Consider the following 22,354-nt stretch of genomic DNA (forward strand, 5'->3'; position numbering starts at 1 on the left):
GGCGGCCGTGTCTGCATCCCCACACGCCCTGCCTAGGCTTGCCCGGGCTCTTCGGCTCCTCATCTGGAAGATAGACCCTGCTGTGTGGCTGGTTCTTTCTTCCCTCATGCTTTTGGAGGAAGGAATGGAAAGATCTTGGTGGCTTCAATGCAGTTGTCTGTTAGCAGAAACTGTTTTTTGTTCAGAGGAGCCTGTCACTAATTAGATGGGATTCCAGGGAAACATGTTTTTGAATCAACCAGGTTTTGAATGAAAAATGACAAAAGCCCAGAGGAAGAAACTTCTTGTACACTATCTGGTACAGAAAGCATTTTGTTTTTATTGCTGAAGATCTAGTTTGAATGAAAGATGCTGATCAGAACCAATGGAGGTGAGACAGACAAGCTCCCAGCACGGAGCGGCTGCCGTGACTGTCATTAAAACACCAACAGCACACCTTAAATGTGGAACTGGGGGGGACACGGAACGACACGCAGGATGGTGGATTCCTCTGCAGAGCTGTGCCTGCCCCACAGGCCTGTGGTCTGCCCTGTCTGCTGGAGCCCACTTTTACGGAACTGAACCACTCAGTGTCCAGATAGCCGCCAAAGGGCGTGAGCAGCCGGCACGAAAGCCCAGGGCCTCTGTGTCCCAGGAGCTGCAGATGCAGCACCTCTGGGACATGCCATCCTTGGTGCTGCCTTCTCGCCCAGTTCCTTGGTGTGGTGAGCTGCTGGCTGTTAGGAAGCCTTTCCCTCAGCTCCAGCCCTCCCCCACGGCCCCAGGACCCCTCCCTGGAGGGTGGGCGGACGTGCAAGGTGAGGCATCTGGCCGGTTCACTTGGCAGCAGGGCCACGGCTCCTGGCAGAGCTTTGTGGGATCTTCAGTATGAACTGTCTTGTTCTCCATTCTCCCCGCTTCCCACGTAAGCCATGCTCTGTGTGAGGATGAATGGGGGGAATTGGCCACAAGTGGTGGCTTTCCTGGTGGTTGTAGGGAAGTGGGGGGAGGGTGTTGGATGGAACGGTCATCAAGGGAACCCCCGTTGCACTTAGAAATCCTCGTCGGGCAGTTAGTTTGTGTTGTTTTTAGATGAGAGCAGTGTTGATTGCAGTTTGACATCTGATTTTTTAAAATTGAGTTGGTATCAGCAGGATGTCATTGGCTAGGTGACAGTTACAGAGTCAATGAGGGACCAAATGCCAAGATGCCTTTGGTGAGAGAGACCCTTTCCAGGACTATGCATGGGAGCTGGAGGGTGCCCTCAGGAGCCACCTTCCACGTGACATTCAGGTAACGATGTGAGACGCTGCGCTGGATGTGGCCCTCGGGTGTTGCAGTGAGAAGGTGGTGCCATGTGCTTGATGGCTTTCATCAGAGAAGACTCTGCCTTCCCCTGGAAGGACTGGGGGATGGCGGAGGGGCCGAGTTCTAGCTGTGGTGAGCACGGCCTCAGCCTGCCTTCCTCTGTGCGTAGAAGGAACTTGTTAGTGGCCGCTGCTCTCCTGGGGAATTTAAGAGTTGTTTGGAGGCCGTGGGTCCTGGAAGCCAGTCTCGTTTTCGTAACCCAGATGGCTCCTGGCACAGGTTGCAGTCACCTTTATTTCTCTTTGACGAGAGCTGCAGCAGTGCCATCCGGGTCCTGGCCACACTGGGTCACTGGGACCCTGCTGACAGTGGTGTCCCGAGGCACACAAGCAGTCCCTGCTGGAAGCTGATGCACGGTCACGGCCAAGGGCCATGCAGGTCCCACAGTGACCCAGCTTCCCCAAGCCCAGCTCACGCCCCTCGTTTTCCTTGTCTAAACCCTCAGAGCCCTTCCAAGCCCCCACTGGCTGTAGGCTACCCAGGGGAGCCACCCATAGAGGCAGGACTCGGAGGCATCACTGAGGCCTGAGAGGCGCAGGTTTACAGAGCTCTGGCTGGGGAGAAGGAGATCGAGTAGCCGCTTCCTGAGAGACAGAAATGGGGACGTTTAATTACATGAACGCTTGCATTTTAAAAAGTCGCCGTGCGCTCCCAGAGGGCAGAGCCTGCCTCTCCAGTTATTTTTGTGTCCTCCATTCACTGACAGGCTGTGACAAGCCCTGGTCCCACACTGCCTGCAGACGCAGTAGCTCCCAAGTGAGGAGCTGGGGCTGGGGGAGGCATGGTCCGGCCACCGCGGGTGAGCCAGCAACACAGGACCCTGTGTGTGCAGACCGGGGACACCGCAGGACTCACTAGAGATTCGTGGTCACCACGCATTTCCTGCTCAGAAGCCAGGAGAGCCTCCACGCGCCACCCAGCTCTGTCTCCACGGCCACCACGCAGCTCTGCAGTGGAAGAACTGCCGGTAAAGACGCGGGTTTGTCATGAGACGAGACAGGCTTTTGTCAGACATTGTTTATTACTACAAGGAGCAACGTTTTTCTTCACTGTTGACAGTGTTTCTTGCTTTCCTAACAGTATGGTTTAAACTGTTACATTTATTTAGGAAAATTACTTGATTTTCATTTTGTAAGTAACCAAGCTCTTTCCAGCTAAAAGCAAAGAAAAAAGGCTCAGGTAACTTTAAACCACTTCGTCTTTGAGAAAACTTCTCTCTTTGTCACTGCACAGAATGACTGTGCACGGTAGTAGCAGACAGTTGACATGTGCCGGGGCACACTTGGAAGAAAACGTGGGTCAACCCCGTTTTAGGTCCGAGTTCCTGCAGAGGTGTTGGCAGCAGGGTGAGGCTTCCGCAGCTGGAGTGAGGGTGAGCGAGGGTGTGTCCTCTCGGTGGCTCCCCTAGCCCAGAGGCCCCTGCGGGTTTGATCTCTGCTGGGCTCTGGGGATGGGGTTTCCGTGGAAACAGTAGATGGTTCAGGTGAGCAGAGTCCAGCTAGAGAGGCCCGCACTGCGTCCGTGAGGGGATGGCATCAGCAGAGTGCCAGCCCCCAAGGAGGCCGTGGATGCCCCCGAGAAGGTGCTGCGTGAGGTAGTCTGCTCTGATGTGGCCGCACTTGGGGACCGGGCTCCCCAGATGCCCATGCAAGAAAGCTGGGGGTTCCCAGTCTGGGGGTGCAGGATGGGCCAGATACTGCCCTGCAAGGCTCACCCCCCCTGCCCCTGCAGCCTCACACCCTTCTTCCTCTCTCAGCCTGACCCAGAGCCTGGGAGCCCCCAGCAGACTAGCCCTCCTCGGTGCCTAGCAGAGCTTCTGTGGAGGAGGAGTTGGCCGTAGTGGTCAGGGGAGGCAGCTTTGGGCTGGGAGGCCATTGGTGATCATGGTTGAACCCAGCTCTGGTGGAATCTCCTGGTCAGTTCCACACAAAATCGTGCAGGAAGCTCTGGGACCCGAAGACTGTTCTGATCTTACGGGTCAGAAGTTCTCAATGGTTGCCTCAGGTCGACAGGGGCCAGACCTGGCATTATTCTCTGCAAGGGACCAGACCCAGTGTTAACATCTGCAAGGAGCCGCTTGACTACTGGGCTGAGCTTCCTTGCAGGCCCCGGAAGATGACCAAGAAGGGCAGAGCAGAACACCCACCAGCCACTGCTGGGAGGGCCCCGGGGAGCAGATGCACAGCAGAGCCCCACCTCAGCCACTCCCTGGGCTTGAAGAGGCTTCCTCGGTGTGGATGGCGGCTGTTAACAAGGAGTGGTGGTGCAGCTGAGGCACAGTCAAGGCAGGAAGGAAGGATGGCGGACAGGCGGGCGGTGTGGGCCTGAGCGGGTGGCCTGGGCTCATGAGAAGGGCGTGTCCGAGAGAGGATGTTTATCCCAAATGCCAGGAGTGGCTGAGGCAGATGAGGGGCTGTGAGGTAGGGCTGTGAGGTTGTTGCCTGGCTTGCTCTGCCAACCCCAGAAACCCGGCAGCCTGGGCCTGGCACCCAGACGCACATGGAGTGAGCTCCCGCATGACGTGTCCCCATCACGGGGCTGCTTGTGTCTCCCAGGCTTGGGAACAAGCTGGCACAGAACGTTGTTTCTGCCTTCACAGCTCAGGCCCTTCTACTTTGGGTTTCATGAAGAAACAGCCTTAAAAAGCATGTGTTCCTAATGGGTAGGCCGCAGTCTGGGAGGAGCATTTCACTTCTCTCCAGAGCGTGGCTTTGCCTGTTCTGAGCACCCTGCTACCCTGTTGCTGACCAGGGTGGCTGAGGTCCTCTGCTGTGGCAGCGTTGACTGTCCCTCTGCAGCCAGCACCAGGTGCCAGCCCTTGCCTCTACTGGTCAGAAAGTGCTGGCCCTCGGGGGGCTTCCTGGTTTGCCCTGGACCCTGGCTCTGTCCCTCTCCAGCACTTGCCCCCGCCCCGGTGTGCGTGCCATAGTTCATTTTCTAGGCATGGGGCACATTGTTAAAATACAGCGTGGCTTTTTTTCTTTTAAACAAAGGCAGCTGCACTTTGCCTTGTCTGTTTGAAGGCTGAGCCAGCAACCTTCCTGGCACTTGGGAACGATCGCTTCCTGAGTTTCTGATTACCAACTGCCTCGCCTAACACATGGCCTGGGCACCAGAGAAGCTAAAACAGGTGCCGAAGCTGAATCCCTTTGCCCTCTAACCTCCTCCCTCTGCCTCCTCTGGAATTGGGGTTCTGGGCCTGGGCCTGGGCCAGAGGGCAGACCCCGGCCCGGGCGAGGCTAAAGGCGCCGTGGGAGGGCAGTGTCCTGATGTCCTCGAGCGTGCTGTGCGAGGCACTGTCAGCCGGCTGAAGGGAGAAGCGGTCACAGCTCCTGCAGCTATGGAACGTGATGTCCAAACATCTAATAGGCACCTTGATGCCAAGTCTCCAAGACCAAAGGCAAGAACAGTCGCACCAGACTTAGGATCCAAGAAGCCGAACATGAGCTCGACTTAGTGCATGTGTGAGGGTGGAATCCACACCGTCCCATGAAGACGCTGGGGGAGAGGTCTTGAATGTGCCGCCCTGACACAGCCCAGGAGCGCCAGCAGCTTGGGGGCCGCCATAGGCCCCAAGGCCTCTTCACTCCCATGGGTCCAGCTGACCATGAAACTTCGCAGGGAAGTAGTCAAGGACAGCCGAAATCCTGAACTGAAGAAGCATGACAAACGGAAGCACGTGGCTTTTTCCTCAGGCTCTCCTTGAGGTGGGGTGGCCGTGTGCTTCTTGAAAAGGAGCAAGTGTGGTTAGGGCCTGGACTGTGGACGCCCTGTGGACAGCTGACCCATGGCCTGGCTTGGGGCCTCACGGGGAGTGAGTTGAGTGCACACAGGGGAGGGCCCGCTGTTCCACAGTGTGTATCTTCACATCCCCCGCTGGAACGCCACAGGAGGAGAGGCCCTGCCTGTGCGGTGTGCTTGCAGTGCAGAGGACGGGGAGCTGTGCGTTCCGTCATTGCACCTGCCCTGCTTTTCCACGTCATCTCCGTCCCCCTTGTCAGTGAGCTTGGCTCAGGCACTGCACGCCTGATCTGTGTCTCTGGGAATCTTGTGACCTGACGGTCCTAGATCCAAAAGCATGGATAATGTCTCAGGTGCCCGAAATTAGCCAGGCACATTCTGTGCGCTCCTGAGCTTCAGAAGGCACTGGTCCACCCACGGTGCACAGACTGGTAAGTAGAACTGGCCAGCCATGGGCACACACAGGGTCACCAGAGGCCCTGGGGCAGAGGGTCTTCTCCAGCTCTTCCAGGACAGGGCTGGGGTCCCTATCTGCTCCGGGGCCAGAGGTGGACCTGTCTGCAGGGTGGCAAGGATAGGGAGACGCCAGCCTAGCCCATGGCAGTCCACCACCCCCACACCCAAGACCACGCTGCTGTCTCGAGGGGATGCTGTTTCTTTCTCCTGCCTCTGGGTTGTACATGTAAAGCTTGGAAGAAGCTGTAGGGGAGGAAGACGGCTCTCAGCAGGCTGCTCTGGGCCGAATGCAAACTTGTCAGGTTCTCATGCAGCAGCAGCCAGCCTGGCACACGCTGCCGTGCCCAACTGTGTGGAGGGAAGCACACAGCCCTGCGCCCGTGTGGAAGGACAGCGTGCCCGTCAAGGAAGGCCAAGGCTCCGGACAGGTGGGAAAGCGGCCTTCTCCTTAATCAATCACCCCATTTGGAAACGAATTACAGATTGGATTCTCTCTGACCAGGTGCATTTTAGCCTGGTTGAATCTTCCTGTAACTCATGGAGAATTGGCTCTCGCCTCTGCCTTTGCTGCTGGAAGGCAAGGGGCCGGGCCTTGGCTTCGTTTTCTAGGTTGTGCACGGCAGCAGATGACAGCCCCTAGGCCTGGATCCGCAAGGCTTCACTCAGAGAACCCTGCTTCCGCGCGCGTCTCATGTGAACGTGTATTCTGCTCACAGGTACCTTTGTGTGTCATGCAGTTTCTGGAACATACTAAAGCAGCCTGTGATCTTTGCAAAGAGTTGCAGACAATTACAAAACACATCTCCCAGCAGGGGTGATTCTTAGAGCTGCAAAGAGCAGGAATCTTTATTTGGTTCACTTTAGGTCTGCAGCAACCACTTGGTATTTAAAAAAATCGGAAAAGTAAAATGTACAAAAAGGAGTCACATCCCTTGAGAAAGCAACATGATCAGAAATGCAGGCCCTCCAGCTCTCCCTCCCTCTCCTGCGCCCCCCAAACCAGACTGCCAGAAGGAACAGGGAGTGAACGTGTAACGGAAAACAACAAAACTGAATTTAACTGGAACATGCTCTAATCTTTAGTTTATTTCTGGTTAAAAATATAGCAATCCAGTGCAGTGTAGTAAAGAAGTCTGCTCGAAAGGTAGCAGAGAAACAGCTCAACATAAGCAAAGCAAGGCAGAGTCCAGAAGGCGGGCTGTGGCCCTAAGACGGCCAGACGGGGAGCCCCTGCAGCGCCTCCCCAGGCACGGGGCCCCATGTGTGGCCGTGCCTGGACCCCTCAGGCACATCCATGCACGTGAGAGCCAAGGCCACGGGGCACTCGGACATCCTGGCAAACCTTGTTCCTTTGTGTGGGTGATGGAGCGACCCTGGCGGGGAAGGCAGAAACATAAGGAACCTGCTTTGGACCGAAACAAGTTACATTGTCCATTTTTGGGGAGGTGTTGGATATGCTACAGTTTCTCAGGAAGTCTCAAGCCACTGGGTGGAACCGCATTCCCGTCCTGAGACCAGGCCCGCTCTGGTGTAGCACTGAGGCATCTGGAAGGAATATGCATATCTGTCGGGGAAGTTGAGGCAGGCACAGTACCAAGATGTGAAAACCCGTGGAGGTCAGTAACCATGGGAGAAGGCGTCCTGGAGGGCCCTCACTGCTGGGGACACGGAAGCCCATGCGTCCACCCCGCACGCCAAGCGCACACACCCAGAGCCCTGGCACCAGGCCGACTCCAGGGCACAGCCCCATGGCTTCCGGGATCGCAGTGGGCCTGGCTTCCCTGGGGTCTGGTGGGGGAACGGCCGAATGGGGCCCACAGCGAATGGGCAGCAGAAGAAAAGGGCTTTGCTTTAAAACTCGGTGTGGGGAGTCGGCTTCTCACGGAAGGCCGAGGGCAGTGCCTAGAAGAGGGAAGGGCCTGCGTCCGTGTCTCGGGGAGGAGGCAGCCGGTCCCTCCCCCTCCTCGTTGTGCAGCACAGATCTCAGAGAAAGGCCGGGCTACCGCTGCCACCCTGCTGCACGCCTCCCACCCGTACTTGTCACCCATCTGTTCTAGACAGAGGAAGGAGCGAATCCACACTCTAGTCAACGGGAGCCAGCTGCTCAGGGGGCTGCCCTCTATCCACACCCAAGCTGGGACATGTGACCACGAGGATGACATCCTTTGTTACCACAGATGTGCTGGGATCCTTTCTCTTTCCACATGGAGCTGGAGGGGCTGCGTGCTGGCCTCCTTCTGCCATGCCACACAGCAGAGTGTTATACAAGCAAAGAATTTTGGCTAAAATCCAAAAGACATTACCCAGAAAAAAAGGCAAACTGTGAGTGATACCCAATCATGTGGTTCTTCTGTGAGGACTTGGGAGTCGCTGGGCTGTCCGAGTTGCGGTCTTTCCCTGCTTGTGATTTTGCTCATGATGTCCCCTTTTCCCACTCGTTTTCTATTTTTGCTACCACGACAATCTCATCAGATGAAAAAGTTAATAAACAGAATGGCGACTCCAATGTTGAGTAAGATCACCATGACCACCAGGATAGGAGCTGAGCCCTGGAAGAGAGCGAGAGGAAGAGGTGAGTGACAGCCGCAGGGGCCTCCGCCTGGACCACCACACCTCCCACCCACTTCTCTTCACCAAACTAGCAGACCCAGGAGGGGGAAAGTCTGAGTGAGGGTTTTAGAAATGGTTGGACCCCAAAGGTACACCAGAACCCGAGCCCCTCGAGTCCAGACTGGGGAGAGAAGCCCCTCCTGCCTGTAAGCCTGAGGTTGCTGGTCTTGGAATTCCCTGGCAGCCCTGAGACCTGAGCAGCAGCTCTTCCGGGGCGGGGCCCCCTTAGAGAGAACCACCCAGGCCTCCCTGTAAGCCAGCGTCTCGGTGCTGGCTGCATTTGTGCCAGTCAGCAGGTTTCTCCTGCTCTGTGGAACTGGGACCTCGGGCCTTGTGATCAGAATCTCAGAAGTGCCCTCGCGGCTGCCACAGCCAGTGTCACATGTGGCCCAGCAGAGTGGCCCTGGAATTCAGAGGTCTCCCACAGGCGCGTAAGTACACCTTCCTCAACACAACTCCCCTCCTGTCAACTGGCTCTGGACGGCTGTGTCCAATTGCAAGCTGCCTCTGACTTAGACCACGGTCCCCGAGTGCTTTTGCTCACGAGTCCTCAGCCTCTGCAAGAGCCCTAAGTGCCAGGCTCCGCCTTCGGCAGCATAGCATGGGCATTCAGACTGAGCTGCCACCTGCCGTGTGCTTGCTGGGGCCAGGTAAGACGCGCATCTCCCCCCGGAGCCTGTTCCTAGGGTGCCCTTCTGCAGTTATTCTTGCAGCCTACTCCCCACTTGCTGCTCATACGAGGCAGGGGTGAGGGACAGCAGGGCCCCTCGGGGATGGAGGTTGGGAAAGGCTGCTGGAAGCTCCTGTCCCCTGGAAGGACAGGCAGTGGGGGCCACCCTGCAGATACAGGAAACAGCACCTCCTAGAAGGTGGCCCCGACCCAGGAACTCCAGCCTTGCCCAGGGTCTGCTTCCAGAGGACACTTGCGCTGGCCTCCCCCATCACCAAGCTCTGCCTCTCACAGCGTCCTGGAAGGAGAGGTGGACCCCACTGGGGTAAGGAGTGGCGTGGGCACCTGCCCGAGGCAGGAGGCTGCTCAGAGCCCACTTCTACCCAGCACACTGAGCCCCCCACTTCCTAGCACAGAGAGGTCCAGCTGTGGTGTGCTGCAGACAGACCAGGTCTTCTCCTGAAGGTCGCAGGACGCACATTCCACAGCGCTGGCTGCTCTCCCTATCTCCCCATTACCAGAGTGGTTTTTGGCGGACTCCTTTAAGCCCCCAAGTCTGGCCCTTTTGTGGTCAAATTTCAAAGACCTGATGGGTTGTCTGTTGCAGACTGAGTAGAGCCTGTGGCCTCAGGCAAGGCCTGTTCCAGCCTACAGCAAGGAGCCAATGAGGGGAGCCTGAACAGTCCCCCCGCCCACCCACAGCAGGAAGCACCTGCTGTCCTGGGAGCCCCCAGGCGATGGCTTCTAAGAGAGGAAGAGAGTTCATCAGACTACCTGTGACCCAGCAGTTCACTCCCAGGCATGAATCTAAGCGGGCAAACTCAAGACTCACTCAAAACCTTCGACATGGCCCCCGCAGTGGGGTCCAAAACAGCCCCGAAGTGGAAGCAAAGCCAGCTGTCCATCGGCGGACGAACGCACAGGCAGCACAACATGGTCCAGGCAACAGCAGCCGCCACTCAGCCAGAGGAAGCGGGCAGGAGTGACGCATCCTGCGAGAGAAGCCAGGCACCAGGACCCACCAGGCCGAAAGCAGAGCAGGGGCTGCCAGGAGCGGAGGAGGGGACAGGATGACCGCGCTCTGAGGTTTCAGGTGATGGCACTGATCGAGATAGTTAGCAGAATACACTAAAACCACTGACTTGTACATACTCTGGACAGGTGAACCGAATAGTGCATGAATTCTCTCTCAGTAAAGCTACCCCAAAAAAGCAGATACCCACAATGAAGTCAGCTCTCCATGGCTACACTTTCAGCGCAGTGCCTGACACTGGCTTCAGGGAAGGGATGAGGACCAGGGGCTACTTCTCAGGGCCCCAGTGGGAGAAATCCCTCCTGGGAAGTCAGCCTGTGGTTCCCACACCTCGCTCGGATGCCACATCCCATGGGCAAGAAGCAGCCTCCTGCTCTACCATTTGGCCAAGGGACCCTTTTGCCTCCTGGGTCAGTTTCATCCTGTGCATGGGCTGTGCCCCTGATGACGCAACGTCGCAGCTGACGTTGACAGCCCTGAGCCCAGCACCCAGGCTGGTCTCCCCTGGGGGCCTGCTGGAGTAGGTGACCTAAAACAGCCACACCCTCGCCCCTTCCCAGCCCTGGGGCAGACACCCGGCCTTGAGCAAGCTGCTGCCCCTCTTCCTGGTCCAGTCCCGCCCACACCTGGGTGCCCACCTGTCCTCCCTGTGTTCTCCAGGAGCTGCCCACCACATGCCCTGGGCTGCATTGCTCGTGGCCCTGTCTGGGGCCTGGCCAGACTTTGGCCACCCCATGCATTGGCATGGTTTCCTCAAGAGGTCTGTGCCAGCACACACCACTCAGCACGGTGGCGGTGATGATGGGTTTGAGTGTTTGTCTCTGCCTGGCCCCGGCTGGCAGTTTTGCATTTGGACTTGAGGACAAGCTGCCAGTGAGCATCTCTCATCCCCGTTACTGTGAAAGCAACACGTCTGGACGTCATCCTCAGGCCTCACACACCCTCCCCACGGCTCCACACTGCACCTGGTAGAGACTCCCCCAGCTGCCGGCCCGCCCCCTCTAGTCTACATCGTGGCCATCATCATCACTCAGGCAAACGTGCCTCCTCTCACACTGGGGACTGGACCCTGCATGTCCTGGGGACCCTGGCTTGAAAAACTTCTTTTTTCTTTTTTGGGACAGTCTTTTGTTGCCCAGGCTGGAGTGCAATGGCACCATCTCGGCTCGATGCAACCTCCGCCTCCCAGGTTCAAGAGATTCTCGTGCCTCAGCCTCCTGAGTAGCTTGGATTACAGGTGCGTGCCACCACACCCAGCTAATTTTTGTATTTTTAGTAGAGACGGGATTTCACCATGTTGGCCAGGCTGGTCTCGAACTCACAACCTTAGATGATCCGCCTGCCTTGGTCTCCCAAAGTGTTGGGATTACATGCTTAAGACACTGTGCCCAGCCAAGAAACTTAAAAAAGTTTGTTCAACCAACAAGCTGAGCTACAAACAGCACAGGGCTTTGTAAACTGTCGCCCTGGGGATGCCACTCAGAGGGTGAGGTCCTGCCCAGGGGGCACAGCAGCCACAGCAGTACCAGGCTCACCGCATCCACAACCTCCCAGCCCAGCAGGGACCTGAGGTGCAGATGGAAGTGGAGGTGTGGTAGCAGCAAGGGCCTCCACTCAGCCAGAGAAAGCAAACTGCTCCGAGCCCTCTGTGCACCAGGGTCAGTGGTCCGAGCCCAGCTTTCCATGGCATGATGACCTCAGGGAGGTGCACTGTGAATCTTGGGCCTTGTGACAACTTGGTTGGGTCAGGTCAGCCCACATGGGGCAGGCAAGGGCCCAGCCCTGCCCACTGATGCCACTCCTGGAGCAAGGCCCCCCACCCCAGCTCGGAGGAAGGGCCGGGGTGCTGGTTGGCCTGCAGTTGGGGAGCGGGATGGAGTGGAGTGGTCAGGGGTACCTATTCTGCCAGCCCCAGTCCAGTCCATGGTCTGGGTCAGGAAGCAGGTGTGCACGCTGTGGGTGAGGGTGTGACTGCTTGCAGGAGGGAGGCCTTGTCTCCCGAGCCATCCCCTGATCCTGGACCCCAGAATCTGGTCACACCCATCATTTCACCGAGAGGGAAACTGAGCCGGGGCCACAGAGTTCACTCACCGGCAGAGCTGTAGGGAGAACGTCTGCATCCCTCCCGAGGAACTTTACCCTGAATTGCCAGGACCCTGTGTGGGCCAGAATCCCGAGCCCATCTGTGGCCAGTGGGACCCATGACCCCTCTGCTTGTGGGGGGCCAGTGGATGAGAGCCAGACCCTTGTGAGCTCTGCAGCACGTGGCCGCTGGTGGCCTGGGAATGGTGGAAGGGGATGGCCAGAAGACAGCTCCCCAGACCTTGTTGGTGGCCCAGGGGAGACAGGGCAGAGAGCTGTGCCCTACGAGGGGTGACTGAAGGTACTCAGAGCCCAGCCTGGCACCTGACTGCCCCAACACCTGTCCCCTGACATGGACACTTGCTGGTACAGGCCCCTCCTCCTTCCCACAGACAGGGCCTGGGATAGTGCTTAGCAGTGACGTGCCTCTCCACCCCATCTCCCTTAGACCTGGCAGAAGACACAGCCCCCAAGGTGTGGGAGAGGGGGTGAGGGAAACATTTTTGCACCAGCACCAGGTGCCCCAGGGCGGCCACCTCCAAGGAGCTCAGCTGGAACACGATGCTGCGGCTGACAGGAACCCGAAGTGAGCCCCAGCTGGAGAATGGGCAGGACACCCAGCATGCAGCACCCTGGGTGTCCCATAGCTAACAAACCCCAGAGGCCAGCTTGGCACTTGTCCCCAGCTCACGCACTGACCCCAGGGAGGTTCATTTAAAAGCACCCACAAGTACCAGTGCATTAAGCAGGCTAAAAATAGAACCCATCCCTACACCTCCCACCCTGCCCATCACTTGGCTGTTCCTAAAATAACCACGTGCACAAGTCTCTGGCTGTGATGGGGAAAATCAAGTTGCAAGTGTGAGCTGGTATTTCGGTCCCCGCAGGAGCACAGGGGCTGTTCTCTGTGGGCATTTGGGGGAGGGGAGGCATCTTAGGAACCAGACAGCAAGGCAGACATGCACAGTGGTTCCCAGGAGCGGCCGAGATGGGCCTCTCAATAGGTCGACAATAAACCTACCAGTGGCGCCCCTGAGCACCCCATGCAGACAGTCCCCGACATCCTCATACCCAAGGTGCTTGCAGCACTTACGTTCAGCACCCAGAACCAAGGCACAAAGCACTGCCTGGGCCGCCACGGGCAGGCAGAGCCCTAGTGGGTGAGGGCCTGGCCATGTGCTGACTCTACGTAGCCACCATATGTAGCTGCAGAATGGGATTCGCAGGGTGAGGGTCCCTTCAAGGGGAGGTCAGCCCTGTGCGAGGCACCAGGACCCCCAGCCCCACACACCAAGTGTAGCCCAAGGGGTTGGTGTTCTTCCCTCCAAGCCACCTGCCCTGGAGGTGTGAATTAGGGTGGTGGGGCAGGGGTGCTGGGTGAGGCTCAGGGGGAGTCACACACACAGGGCACCTCACGTAGGAGCTGGCTCCAAGCGCAATGCCACAGGTGAGATAAAACATGACTGGCAGTCCCCCCACCCCTGGGCGTCTGACCTGACTCCCAGCCCTGGGGCCAGCCCCATCCCCAGCTGTTTCTAGGCCTCTGAGTTCCTGTCCAGGACACAACACTCAAGCAGTGAGCTCAAGGTCCAAAGCCCAAGGTTACTGACCAGCCACACTCTCCTGAGCAGCTGGGGCTGAGGAAGTTTCGGGGAGCCCAGGGGTTCCACACTGTCTGGAACTCAGGAGATTCGTGTGCTTTCTAGAGAACAGCCCAGGGCAGTCCCCTCAAGGAAAGAGGGGTGACACCTGCCCCTACAGGGCTTGCCTAGGGGAGGGTGCCAGCCTCCCAGGTAAACTTGCCAGTAACCTCAGGGCCACCCCACCCAGCATGCCCCACCCTGCTCCACCCCTGCAGAGGAACAGAGGAGCGGTGCCCTTGCTGGAAACCTCAGGAAACCGCAGATCAGTGGAGCGGTTGCTGCCTCCCCTGGGGTCAGCCCAGTGGCCGCCCACTCACCGTACTGGACTTGAGCTCATCCCCGTTCTCCTCGTCAGACTCGAGCGCGACAGGCAAGGACTTCTGGGGCGGGGAGAAGGTCAGGTCCCAGCGCAGCAGCCGGGGCTCGGCCCCACCGCCCAGCCGCAGGCTCGCCAGTTTCTGCACCGCGGGCTCCGCAGAGGAGGCCGGCCTGAAGTTCTCCTTGTTCTGGGCCTTGGACCGCAGTCTCTGCACCCCGAAGCCCCGGTCGTCAGGGCGGTGGTCATCCCCCGAGCCCCGACAGGCCCCGCCCTTGCTGTAGCGTCTTTTCTGGGGCTGTGCCTCCTGCGCCTCCATCCTCAGCAGGGGCTTCATCTCCAGCCTGTAGTTGCTCCGCTTCTCCTCCTGCAGCTCCAGCAGCCTGGCGCCCCCGGGGCTGTGGTTACTGGCCCGGTGCTGGGAAGTCCACGCGAATACGGGGGGCGACTCCGTCCGCCGCTCCCGCGGCTTGGGGTTCCCAGGCTGCTTGCGGCCCAAGCCTCGGGCACGGAGATCGTCCACGCGCAGGGCGCTGCTGCGGACGCCCCTGGAGCCCCCAGCCTGCTCCTCGCCCCAGCTGCTGCGGGCGCAGTCCCCGGCCCGGCCCTCCAGGAGCATCTGGATGTCCCCACCCCGCTCCTCGTCCACTGACACCTGCCGCGAGAAGTGGGCGACCTTGTTCCTGGCGGCAGGCGCGGGCGGCGGGGTGGCTGCGGGGCTGGCGGGGAAGCTCTGCAGGGGGCTGTCGTCGGGGGTCAGGTCGGAGGGGGTGGTGCCTTTGCGGTACAGCTCGGGGCTCTCCTGCTGCAGGGGCGTCCCGGTCGACAGCACCTCAATGTCGTCGCAGGAGGTCTGACGCTTCGGCCTCTGATACTCCAGCCCTGTTGGGGGACGAGACAACAGCGGACGGGGTCACCCTGCATGTTCTGCAGCAAGGGTGAGTCACCTGTGAGGATGCAGGTCCCCCGGCCAGGGCGCCAGGCAGAACCTTGCGGCAGCAGATGCTTCCCACTCATTGAAACACTGCAGGCAAAAGGAGGGGACTGGGGACCGTGGCTCCCAAAGCCCTCTGTGGTCTCCCCACCCCACGGACACTTAGAGGAAGACAGGCTGGCCCCAGACCACAAGAGGAGGGGCAGGCAGCAGCTCCCAGACTACGAGGGAGATTCATGGCTTGGAAAGCACTCGAGGACAATGGGGTGTGAATTTGGGTCCCACCGGCCCTGATTTGCCTGTCCTGAGGGTGAGAGGAAACCCCTTGCCCTAACTGACGACCTGCCTGGGGGGCCGAGCTGTCACAGTAAGGCCGCTGACACCGTTACTTGCCTGGGACTGTGGCTTAGGGTGCTGGAACAGCCTTGCGGAGAAACAGCCGGTGCCAGGGCCAGCGTGAGAGCCTAGGAGCCCGCTTTGCTCCCCCTGCACGCCCCCCCTGAGCCGTGTGAGGCTGCTGGGGCCTCGAGTCTTGGGGCTGGGCTCCCCTTCCCTACAGGGAGTCGAGAAGCCCTGGTCTCCAGAGAGCGGCAGGGGCCTCCTCGGAACGGGAGGCCACCACAGGACCTAGGGGACAGCTCTGTAGCCAGCAGTGTCCCTGTTGTCTGCTAGTGGCCCAGTCCCTGGCAGCCCTGACCCCGGGGCCTGGACAGGGAGGGGCGGCATCATAGAACCAGCCCCGAGACTTCTCTGGAGCTCTGGGACTCCCCTACAGGGGGCGCGAACCAAGAACAATACTGGGATCTCATTTCCCGCCCAGACAGCGAAGCGGGAGCCACGCTGAACTTTATTCCATTCAGAGAAACTCAAGAATGAGGTGTTTCTTACCCGTCAAGGAACAGTTCCACGTTCATCTCAAGCAAGCTCCTAGGCTCAGCACAGATCAGCTGGACGCCCCCACCCCCCGCATCCCTGTCCTGCTGGTGCCAAAACAGTGCGGAGCTGTGTGTGCATGTGGGTGTCTTCCCGCTCAGGGTGGAGGTCTCAGAGGCCTGCCCGGGGCTGGAGCCCGAGTCTCTGAACTTTGGGCCGGCGAGAACAGGGAGACTCGGCTACCCTCAGAGGGGCGGGGGCTAGGCGCTCCACTTGTAGAAAGATGTCAGCAGGCAGAGTTGGGGCATGCTGTGTCTTCCTGCTTCGGGGTCTAAGAGGCAGTGTTGAGCAGAGTGAGGCTATGGCCCTGGGCGCAGCTGTGTGGCTCCGGCTGGGTAGCCAGTCCTCCGAGTCTGCGTCCCCGTCACACAGGGGTGTGAGCGGGCCACTCTGAGGTCTCACACAATGACTGCTCGGCGTGGTCACTCCCCAGCTGCAGGGCCGGGCTGCTGTGTATCCCCGCAGCAGCGGAGGGAAGGGGCCAGGGAGGGGCCGTGTAGAACTGCTTGATGCACGGCCCTGGGCCCTCCTACAACCTCTTTCCCTGTGGAGGGGACCCCGGCCCTGTCAGATACCCCTGATCATCCACATCACACCTGCTCCCCAGCCGGAATGGGGCTTCTGAGCGACCCGCGTTCAGGTATCATGCCCTGCCGGGGGCGGGGAGGAGGGGCGGCGGGGCCCTGACCTTGCCCATGAGGCCATCCACCCACAGCAGCACAGAGCTCAGGCCTGGCTGGCCAGCACTCCCAGCACCAGCAGCAGGGCATCCTCCGCTAAACAAAGCTCCGGTGCAGATAACATCCCTGCAAGCATCATGGTGAAGATGCAGGGTGGGTACTCCTGCGCCTTCGAGCCACCTGCATGCTGCAGCCTTGACACTCAGTCCTCCTGCCGCCTGCTGTGGCACTGCACCCACTCCCCACATGCATATGCCCACTACACGTGTGTATCCCACAAGTATATGCCCCACCACCTCCCAGCCCAGGCAGGTGATCATGGGGGAGACAAGTAGGAGCACCAGGGAGAAGGAAATTCAGGGACCGACAGAGACTCCAGAGACACTGACGGTGACTCTGCACAGGACGCCAGTGACCACAGGGACACCGATGGCTCCACGCAGAACGACACTGACCACAGCAGCACTTGGGCTGTGGCCCTCCCACTTGGACATTTTGGGGTCTGTGTCTGGAGGGGCCAGGAGAGTGTAGGTGATGCACTGAAACATAAGCTGTCGGAGGTGGCGGGGGTGTGGGGCTCATCCTCCTGACCTCCAGGCTGCAGCCACAGGCTCTGCAGGGACTGGCCCTCGCCTGGTGAAAAGAAGGCCTTGGAATGGAGGTTGACAGTCCCCTCCAGAGACAGTGGGGGCTGGCCTCCTGGGTGAAAAATGGGGTGGTTCCAGGCAGGTGAAAGCCCAGCAGCCCCCAGGCTAGGCTCCTCATCCTGTCCTGAAGATCAAAGTCGGGTCAAGAGTCAGCCCCCCGCCCCAGGCACACCCAGCTAGTGACTGCCATGCTGGACCCAACAGACAGGATAATCCCCTCATCACAGAAGCTTCTAGAACAACACTGGGGGAGGGCAGGCAGCCAGCACAGGCCAGGCACGAGGGCATTCACTGTTGGGGGCAGCTGGCAAGCGACACGTGGTGCCACAAGGCTGCAGCTGCAGGAACAGAAGAGACCTGCCGAGACACGTCCTGCATCCCGGGGTGCCAGCCCAGGCCCTGGCACAGATACCTTCCGGGGGAGAGGTGGACACCGGGTAGGGAGCAGCTTGGCCAAGCCCATCTGAGCCTGCCCACCCTGGAGGATGCACCTGCTGCCAGGGCTGCCTGGCCATCCACACACCCCCCGCTCCCCACAATGCCAGTGTCAAGCTGGGTGAGACTCACCGTTTTCCCGGTGCTGGAAGGAAGGGGAGAACTCTTTGGCAGTGATCCTGGCGATCCGCGCCTCCTCCTGGGCTTTCTGAGCCGCTGTGAGGGCTGCCTCGGCCTTTGCCCGAGAGTGGGAGGTCCTGGGGGAGACAGGGAGGAGTGTGAGGGGGACAGGAAACACAGGTGACAGGGGTGGGGGGAGGTCCTACGCCAACTCCCCCCTCTCCCCAACAACAGACTTGGCTCAGACCTTGTTCATTCGTTAAAATCACTGGGACATGCTTGAAAACATCTCTGGGCAGAGGGTGGTGGCTCATGCCTATAATCCTAGCACTTTGAGGGGCCAAGGCGGGACAATCCCTTGACCTCAGGGGTTCACGACCAGCCTAGGCAACATGGCAAAAACCCGTCTTTACCAAAATAACGAAATTAGCTGTGCGTGCATCTGTAGTCCCAGCTACTTGCGAGACTGAGGCAGGAAGATCGGGAGATCTTGAACCCAGGAGATGGAGGCTGCAGGGAGCCGAAAACATGTCACTGCACTCCAGCCTGGGTTTTCTCAAAAAGAAAACATTTTGTTTTCATTATCAACAAATACAGGCACATGCACAGAAAGAGTCCAGGCGTGGACGACCCCACCCCGCAGGGCGGACACGGCGACAGGCCGCTGCGCTGCTGCTGTTGCCCCAGCGCCGGCTGCGGGACTGTAATCGCAGCAGCTCTGACTTGGAACCCTGGGACTTGGCCAGGTGGGCACTTTCCTCACCCAGCTGAAGGATGACGCTGACACCCATGTGTGCCATGGAGGCACCAGTGTTCCTGTCAGTGGCTGGGCAGGCCACCCCTCTGGCCTCTCCCTGCCCTTTAAAGCAAGGGCCTAGATCGATGCCCCAAAGACAGAACATGGGGCTCTGTGCATCGCAGCGGCCTGGGTGTGCTGGCTCCAAGGGGGCCTGCTGGTGGCCATGGCAGACTGAGGCACAATGCCAGTCCCCCCTCTGAGCAGACTGCCTAGGAGGCCTCCTGCTCACGGTTCCCGACTTAGTTCAGGCTGGAGCAAAGCACCACAGCTGTGGCGGCTCGTCAACAGAAGACATTACTTTCTCTCCCTGTTCTCCTGCCTGCAGAAGACCCACTTTCTGAGTCTGGGACAGCACCTTCCTGCTGCGTCGTCACACGGTAGGAGGGGTGAGGGCACTCTCTGGGGCCTCTTTTATCAGGGCATAATCCCCACTATGAGGCTCTATCCTCCGTCCCATCAGCTCCCAAAGGCCCCGCCTCCCAGCACCATCACCCTGGAGGTGAGGATTAACACAAGCACCCACACCTGGCACGGCGCAGACAGCTTCCACGAAGCCTGAGCCTCCCATCTCTGCCACACCCGTCACTCCAAGTGCATGGGCTAACCCTGGGAAGCACACACAGCTGAGACGGCTTCCTCCTTTCAAAATTCCACTGCGCTAACCAGGAATGATTTTACTAGAAGAAAATACATCTATGATATTTACATACAGAGAGTAATAAGAACCACAGCCAAGAACGTGTGTCCAGGAAATGAGGCAAGCTGCTGAGAATGCCCCACACCAGGGTTCCAAGAGCCAGAGAGTGCACCCTGCATCTTGAGGGGGCTCCAATCCCAGGCCTTTGGGTGGTCTGTGCGTCCCCTGAAACTGTACTCAAAGTTTTCTGCATGATCCCCCCAACAAGTAGAGGCGCCATGGCTTTCATCAGATTCCAGAAGGATTTGCGATGCCCCAAAACTAAAAGCGCGTGTTCTGAACACGGCTGGCCCTGGACTCGGAAGCTGAGGTCAGCCATGCAGCAGCTCCCGGGACTGCGCACTCCCAGCTCCTCCTGAGAATCGCCCAGGACTGGAAGGAAAGCAGGCTTCGAGCGCCCCGAAAGCCAAGGCAAGTAGGAAAACGCCCGTCCCAGGGCACCTTCCAGAATGATCGTGACTCGTGCGATGGGTGGTACTTTGTGAATGTCTCTCACATTCTGGGAAGCTCCTGGAGAAGACGGGGTCTTGCACCTCCCAGGCCGTTCAGACCTGGACCACAGAGCCCCCGCCACACACACAGCACACGGCAGTCAATGGGAAACTCGCCAGAGGGGCCCCGCTATTGGGTTCCCACATCTTTGCTTAGTAAAACTACCACCAACATTAACTCACCAACATCATACGTGTATTTACATATATACGTTCACACATATATAAAAAGACGCAGTGCCAGCACTAAAATATAACAAACCCAGACGAGCGTATCTCACAGAGAAGGAAGCTCCCGGCCACGCTGCAGAGGTTCACTATAAATGAGACACCAGGCCTCGGCCGGGCGCCCCAGTGGCCCCTGACGCCTGCGGCTCCCACCTGGGGAGGGTCAAGCCGTGGTGACACAGGTGGGGAGGGTGTCAGAGCTCACACAGGGCGCCCACACCTCCACCTGGTCACCTCGTGACCCTGCCTTTCTTGCAACCTGCCCCGGGAACAGACGGTGATGATTCTGGCCATGACTGGCCCTACGTGTGAGGCTCCCATGACCTGCTCCGTGACCCAGAGTCAGGCAGTGAGAAGAGGCCTGGTTCCCGGACCACTGCTGACCGTGCGCTGGCCAGGCCAGACGCCGGGGCTCCTCCCACCTGGGAGCAGACTGCAGGATTTACCAGGCCACCTCTGCTGTGGACGGTACTGGGGACAGAGCCATAGCCGATGGAAGACGAGGCCACAGCTATACATGAGGGAGCGGCAGGTGGGGCCTGTGGTGACCCCCCAATTCCACTCTCAGCACCTGCAGTGGATTAAATGGTGTCCCCCAAAATGTTCATTCCTCCTAGACCTGGGAATATGACTTTATTTGGAAATAGGGTACTTGTAGGATGAGATAAAACCCAGACGGCCTGACCCACCCCTGGAGTGTCTGATTCCCCAGGTCTGCGTGGGGCCTGGGAATCCGCATTTTAATCTCCCAGGTGAGCTGGTGGCCTCCACTGGTGCAGGGACCTCCCTTGGAGGACCACCAAAGGGGCAAACTCCAGAGTTCTCAGCCCATACCTCGACCCCCCTTGCACCTGCTGCACGGCCACTCTGCTAGGAGCCCACTTCACAACCCCGCTGTCCCCCCGCCAGGTCCACTCGCCCACACCCCAGGGGAACCAGCCCTGCCACAAGCTCACGGCACACAGCCCTCCTCCTCCTCCTCCTCGACCCCTGAGCTGAGGGTTCCTGCCCTGCCAGCACCGCACCTGCTGCGCCCTGGCTCTCCCTGCCTGCTGGAAGAGGGGCCACAAGAACCCACAGCCCACAACCCCACAGTGGGGTCCCTGCCCCCCATGGCCCAGCCCAAGTCAGAACGTGGTTTTCCCCACCACTGATGGCTCCTTGTTCCCCTCACTCAGGGGCAGCTCCCTGGCTCAGGTCCACAGGAAGACGCGAGTCCCAGACCCTCCATTTCAGGTCTTCACAGCCCCTGTGCTCCCAGCTGCCACCTGTGCTGATGACCCAGGGGCCAGAGCGGGCCTGGGGCTTCGCCTTGGACCCCTCCCATTGACCCTGCCTTTATCTGACACGGCTAAGGACTGTGCTGATTGCTGCTCCAGGGGCCCCAGTGAGCAAGGAAGCGTGATGAGAAGATGGGGTGCAGTGAGGGCTGCAGGGAGCCAAGACTGTGCTGGGTGGACGAGGGGGCTCGGAGGCGCCCCTGTCCTGGAGAACCACCCCCAGGCTGGGGAGAGCCGGAGGAGCAGGTGAGCAGGGCAGCTGGGTGAGCAGGACTGCAAAGTGATGACAGCTTCCTGCAAGAGAGGGCATCTAAGCTGAGCTGGCTCCTGATGAGGCCTGGAGTGACCGCTCACCTCCTACTGGCCCTCACCCACTCCCCGCCAGCTGGAAAGCCTCCTCCCTGGGGTCAGGGGTCTTTCACACATCTCATGTGATAGCTGGCACTGGGGGATGGCCCTTAGCTTTCCAGAGGGCCCATTCCACACGTGTGACAATCCCAAGTCAGGCACAGCAGTGAGCATCACTCCTCATGGGCAAATGACAAACAGGCATGAAGACTCCACCTCGGCCACGCAGGTGGTTCCGAGCCCCACAGGGGCCTCACAGCTACCGGATGGTGGCTCTGGCCCTGCCCACATCCCCATCTTTGGGTTCCCAGGGGTCAGCTCAACGCAGCCTGGACCTTCCCTTCCAAGTAGAACTGACCTGAGCCTCCAAGCCTACCCCGGGGCTGGGGGCAGGATTTCCCCTGACATGGGGCTCCCTCTTGTTACCAAGCAATAGACGCTGGCTGGCCAGGACCCAGAAGAGATTAAACACCCATCCCCAGGTCACTGGAGCGCCTGAAATCTCCATGGGCCCTTCCTGATTCAGATGCAGCCAGGTGGGTCCCAGGCAGGTTCTGGGCCAGAGTGCCACCCTCCGTTGCAGGGATCCCAGATGCATCTCAGAGAGCCCGCATCCCTGATGGATTCTTTCTCACCCTGACGACACACAGGCGGTCACAGGCGACATTTCTCTTGGGGCCTGGTGAGAGGCAGACACAGACCGGTGCAGCATCAGGCCCCTCTTCCCTGGGCAGCAGGTGCCAGCCCGGTGAGGCTCGCTGTCTGGGTGGTGAGGGCGCGAGTCTCCTGCAGCGGCTGCACGTGACCACACGCCGGGTACCTAAACCACAGAGAGGTTTCTCCTCACAGTTCTGGATGTGCCAC

General features: G+C 59.3%; 2 protein-coding genes and 1 pseudogene across 2 annotated transcripts in view; 2 read left to right on the forward strand and 1 right to left on the reverse strand.

Annotated features, from left to right (window-relative positions):
- The first annotated feature begins 364 nt into the window (after positions 1-364).
- On the forward strand, positions 365-7,890 carry LOC105726487 (uncharacterized). The gene is given in 7 exon segments (XM_064369943.1): positions 365-797; positions 2,874-3,061; positions 3,063-3,202; positions 3,204-3,486; positions 3,488-3,541; positions 3,544-3,647; positions 3,649-7,890. Coding segments are annotated over 7 exon segments (1,320 nt in total). The 3' UTR covers positions 3,767-7,890.
- JPH3 (junctophilin 3) overlaps positions 6,363-22,354 on the reverse strand; it is a 111,349-nt gene continuing 95,357 nt past the window's right edge. Inside the window, exons 3-5 of the mRNA XM_012466073.3 lie at positions 17,660-17,784; positions 13,900-14,780; positions 6,363-8,093 (exon numbers count right to left, since the gene is read on the reverse strand). Coding sequence (XP_012321496.1) covers positions 8,013-8,093; positions 13,900-14,780; positions 17,660-17,784 — 1,087 coding nt within the window. The 3' untranslated portion in view covers positions 6,363-8,012. The remainder of the gene's footprint in view (positions 8,094-13,899; positions 14,781-17,659; positions 17,785-22,354) is intronic.
- Positions 8,227-10,621, forward strand: LOC135271883 (uncharacterized; annotated as a pseudogene).

This window comes from Aotus nancymaae, unplaced genomic scaffold, assembly GCF_030222135.1.
Source record: "Aotus nancymaae isolate 86718 unplaced genomic scaffold, 86718_ANA_hifiasm-v0.15.2.pri h1tg000095l, whole genome shotgun sequence".
Lineage (NCBI taxonomy): Eukaryota > Metazoa > Chordata > Mammalia > Primates > Aotidae > Aotus > Aotus nancymaae.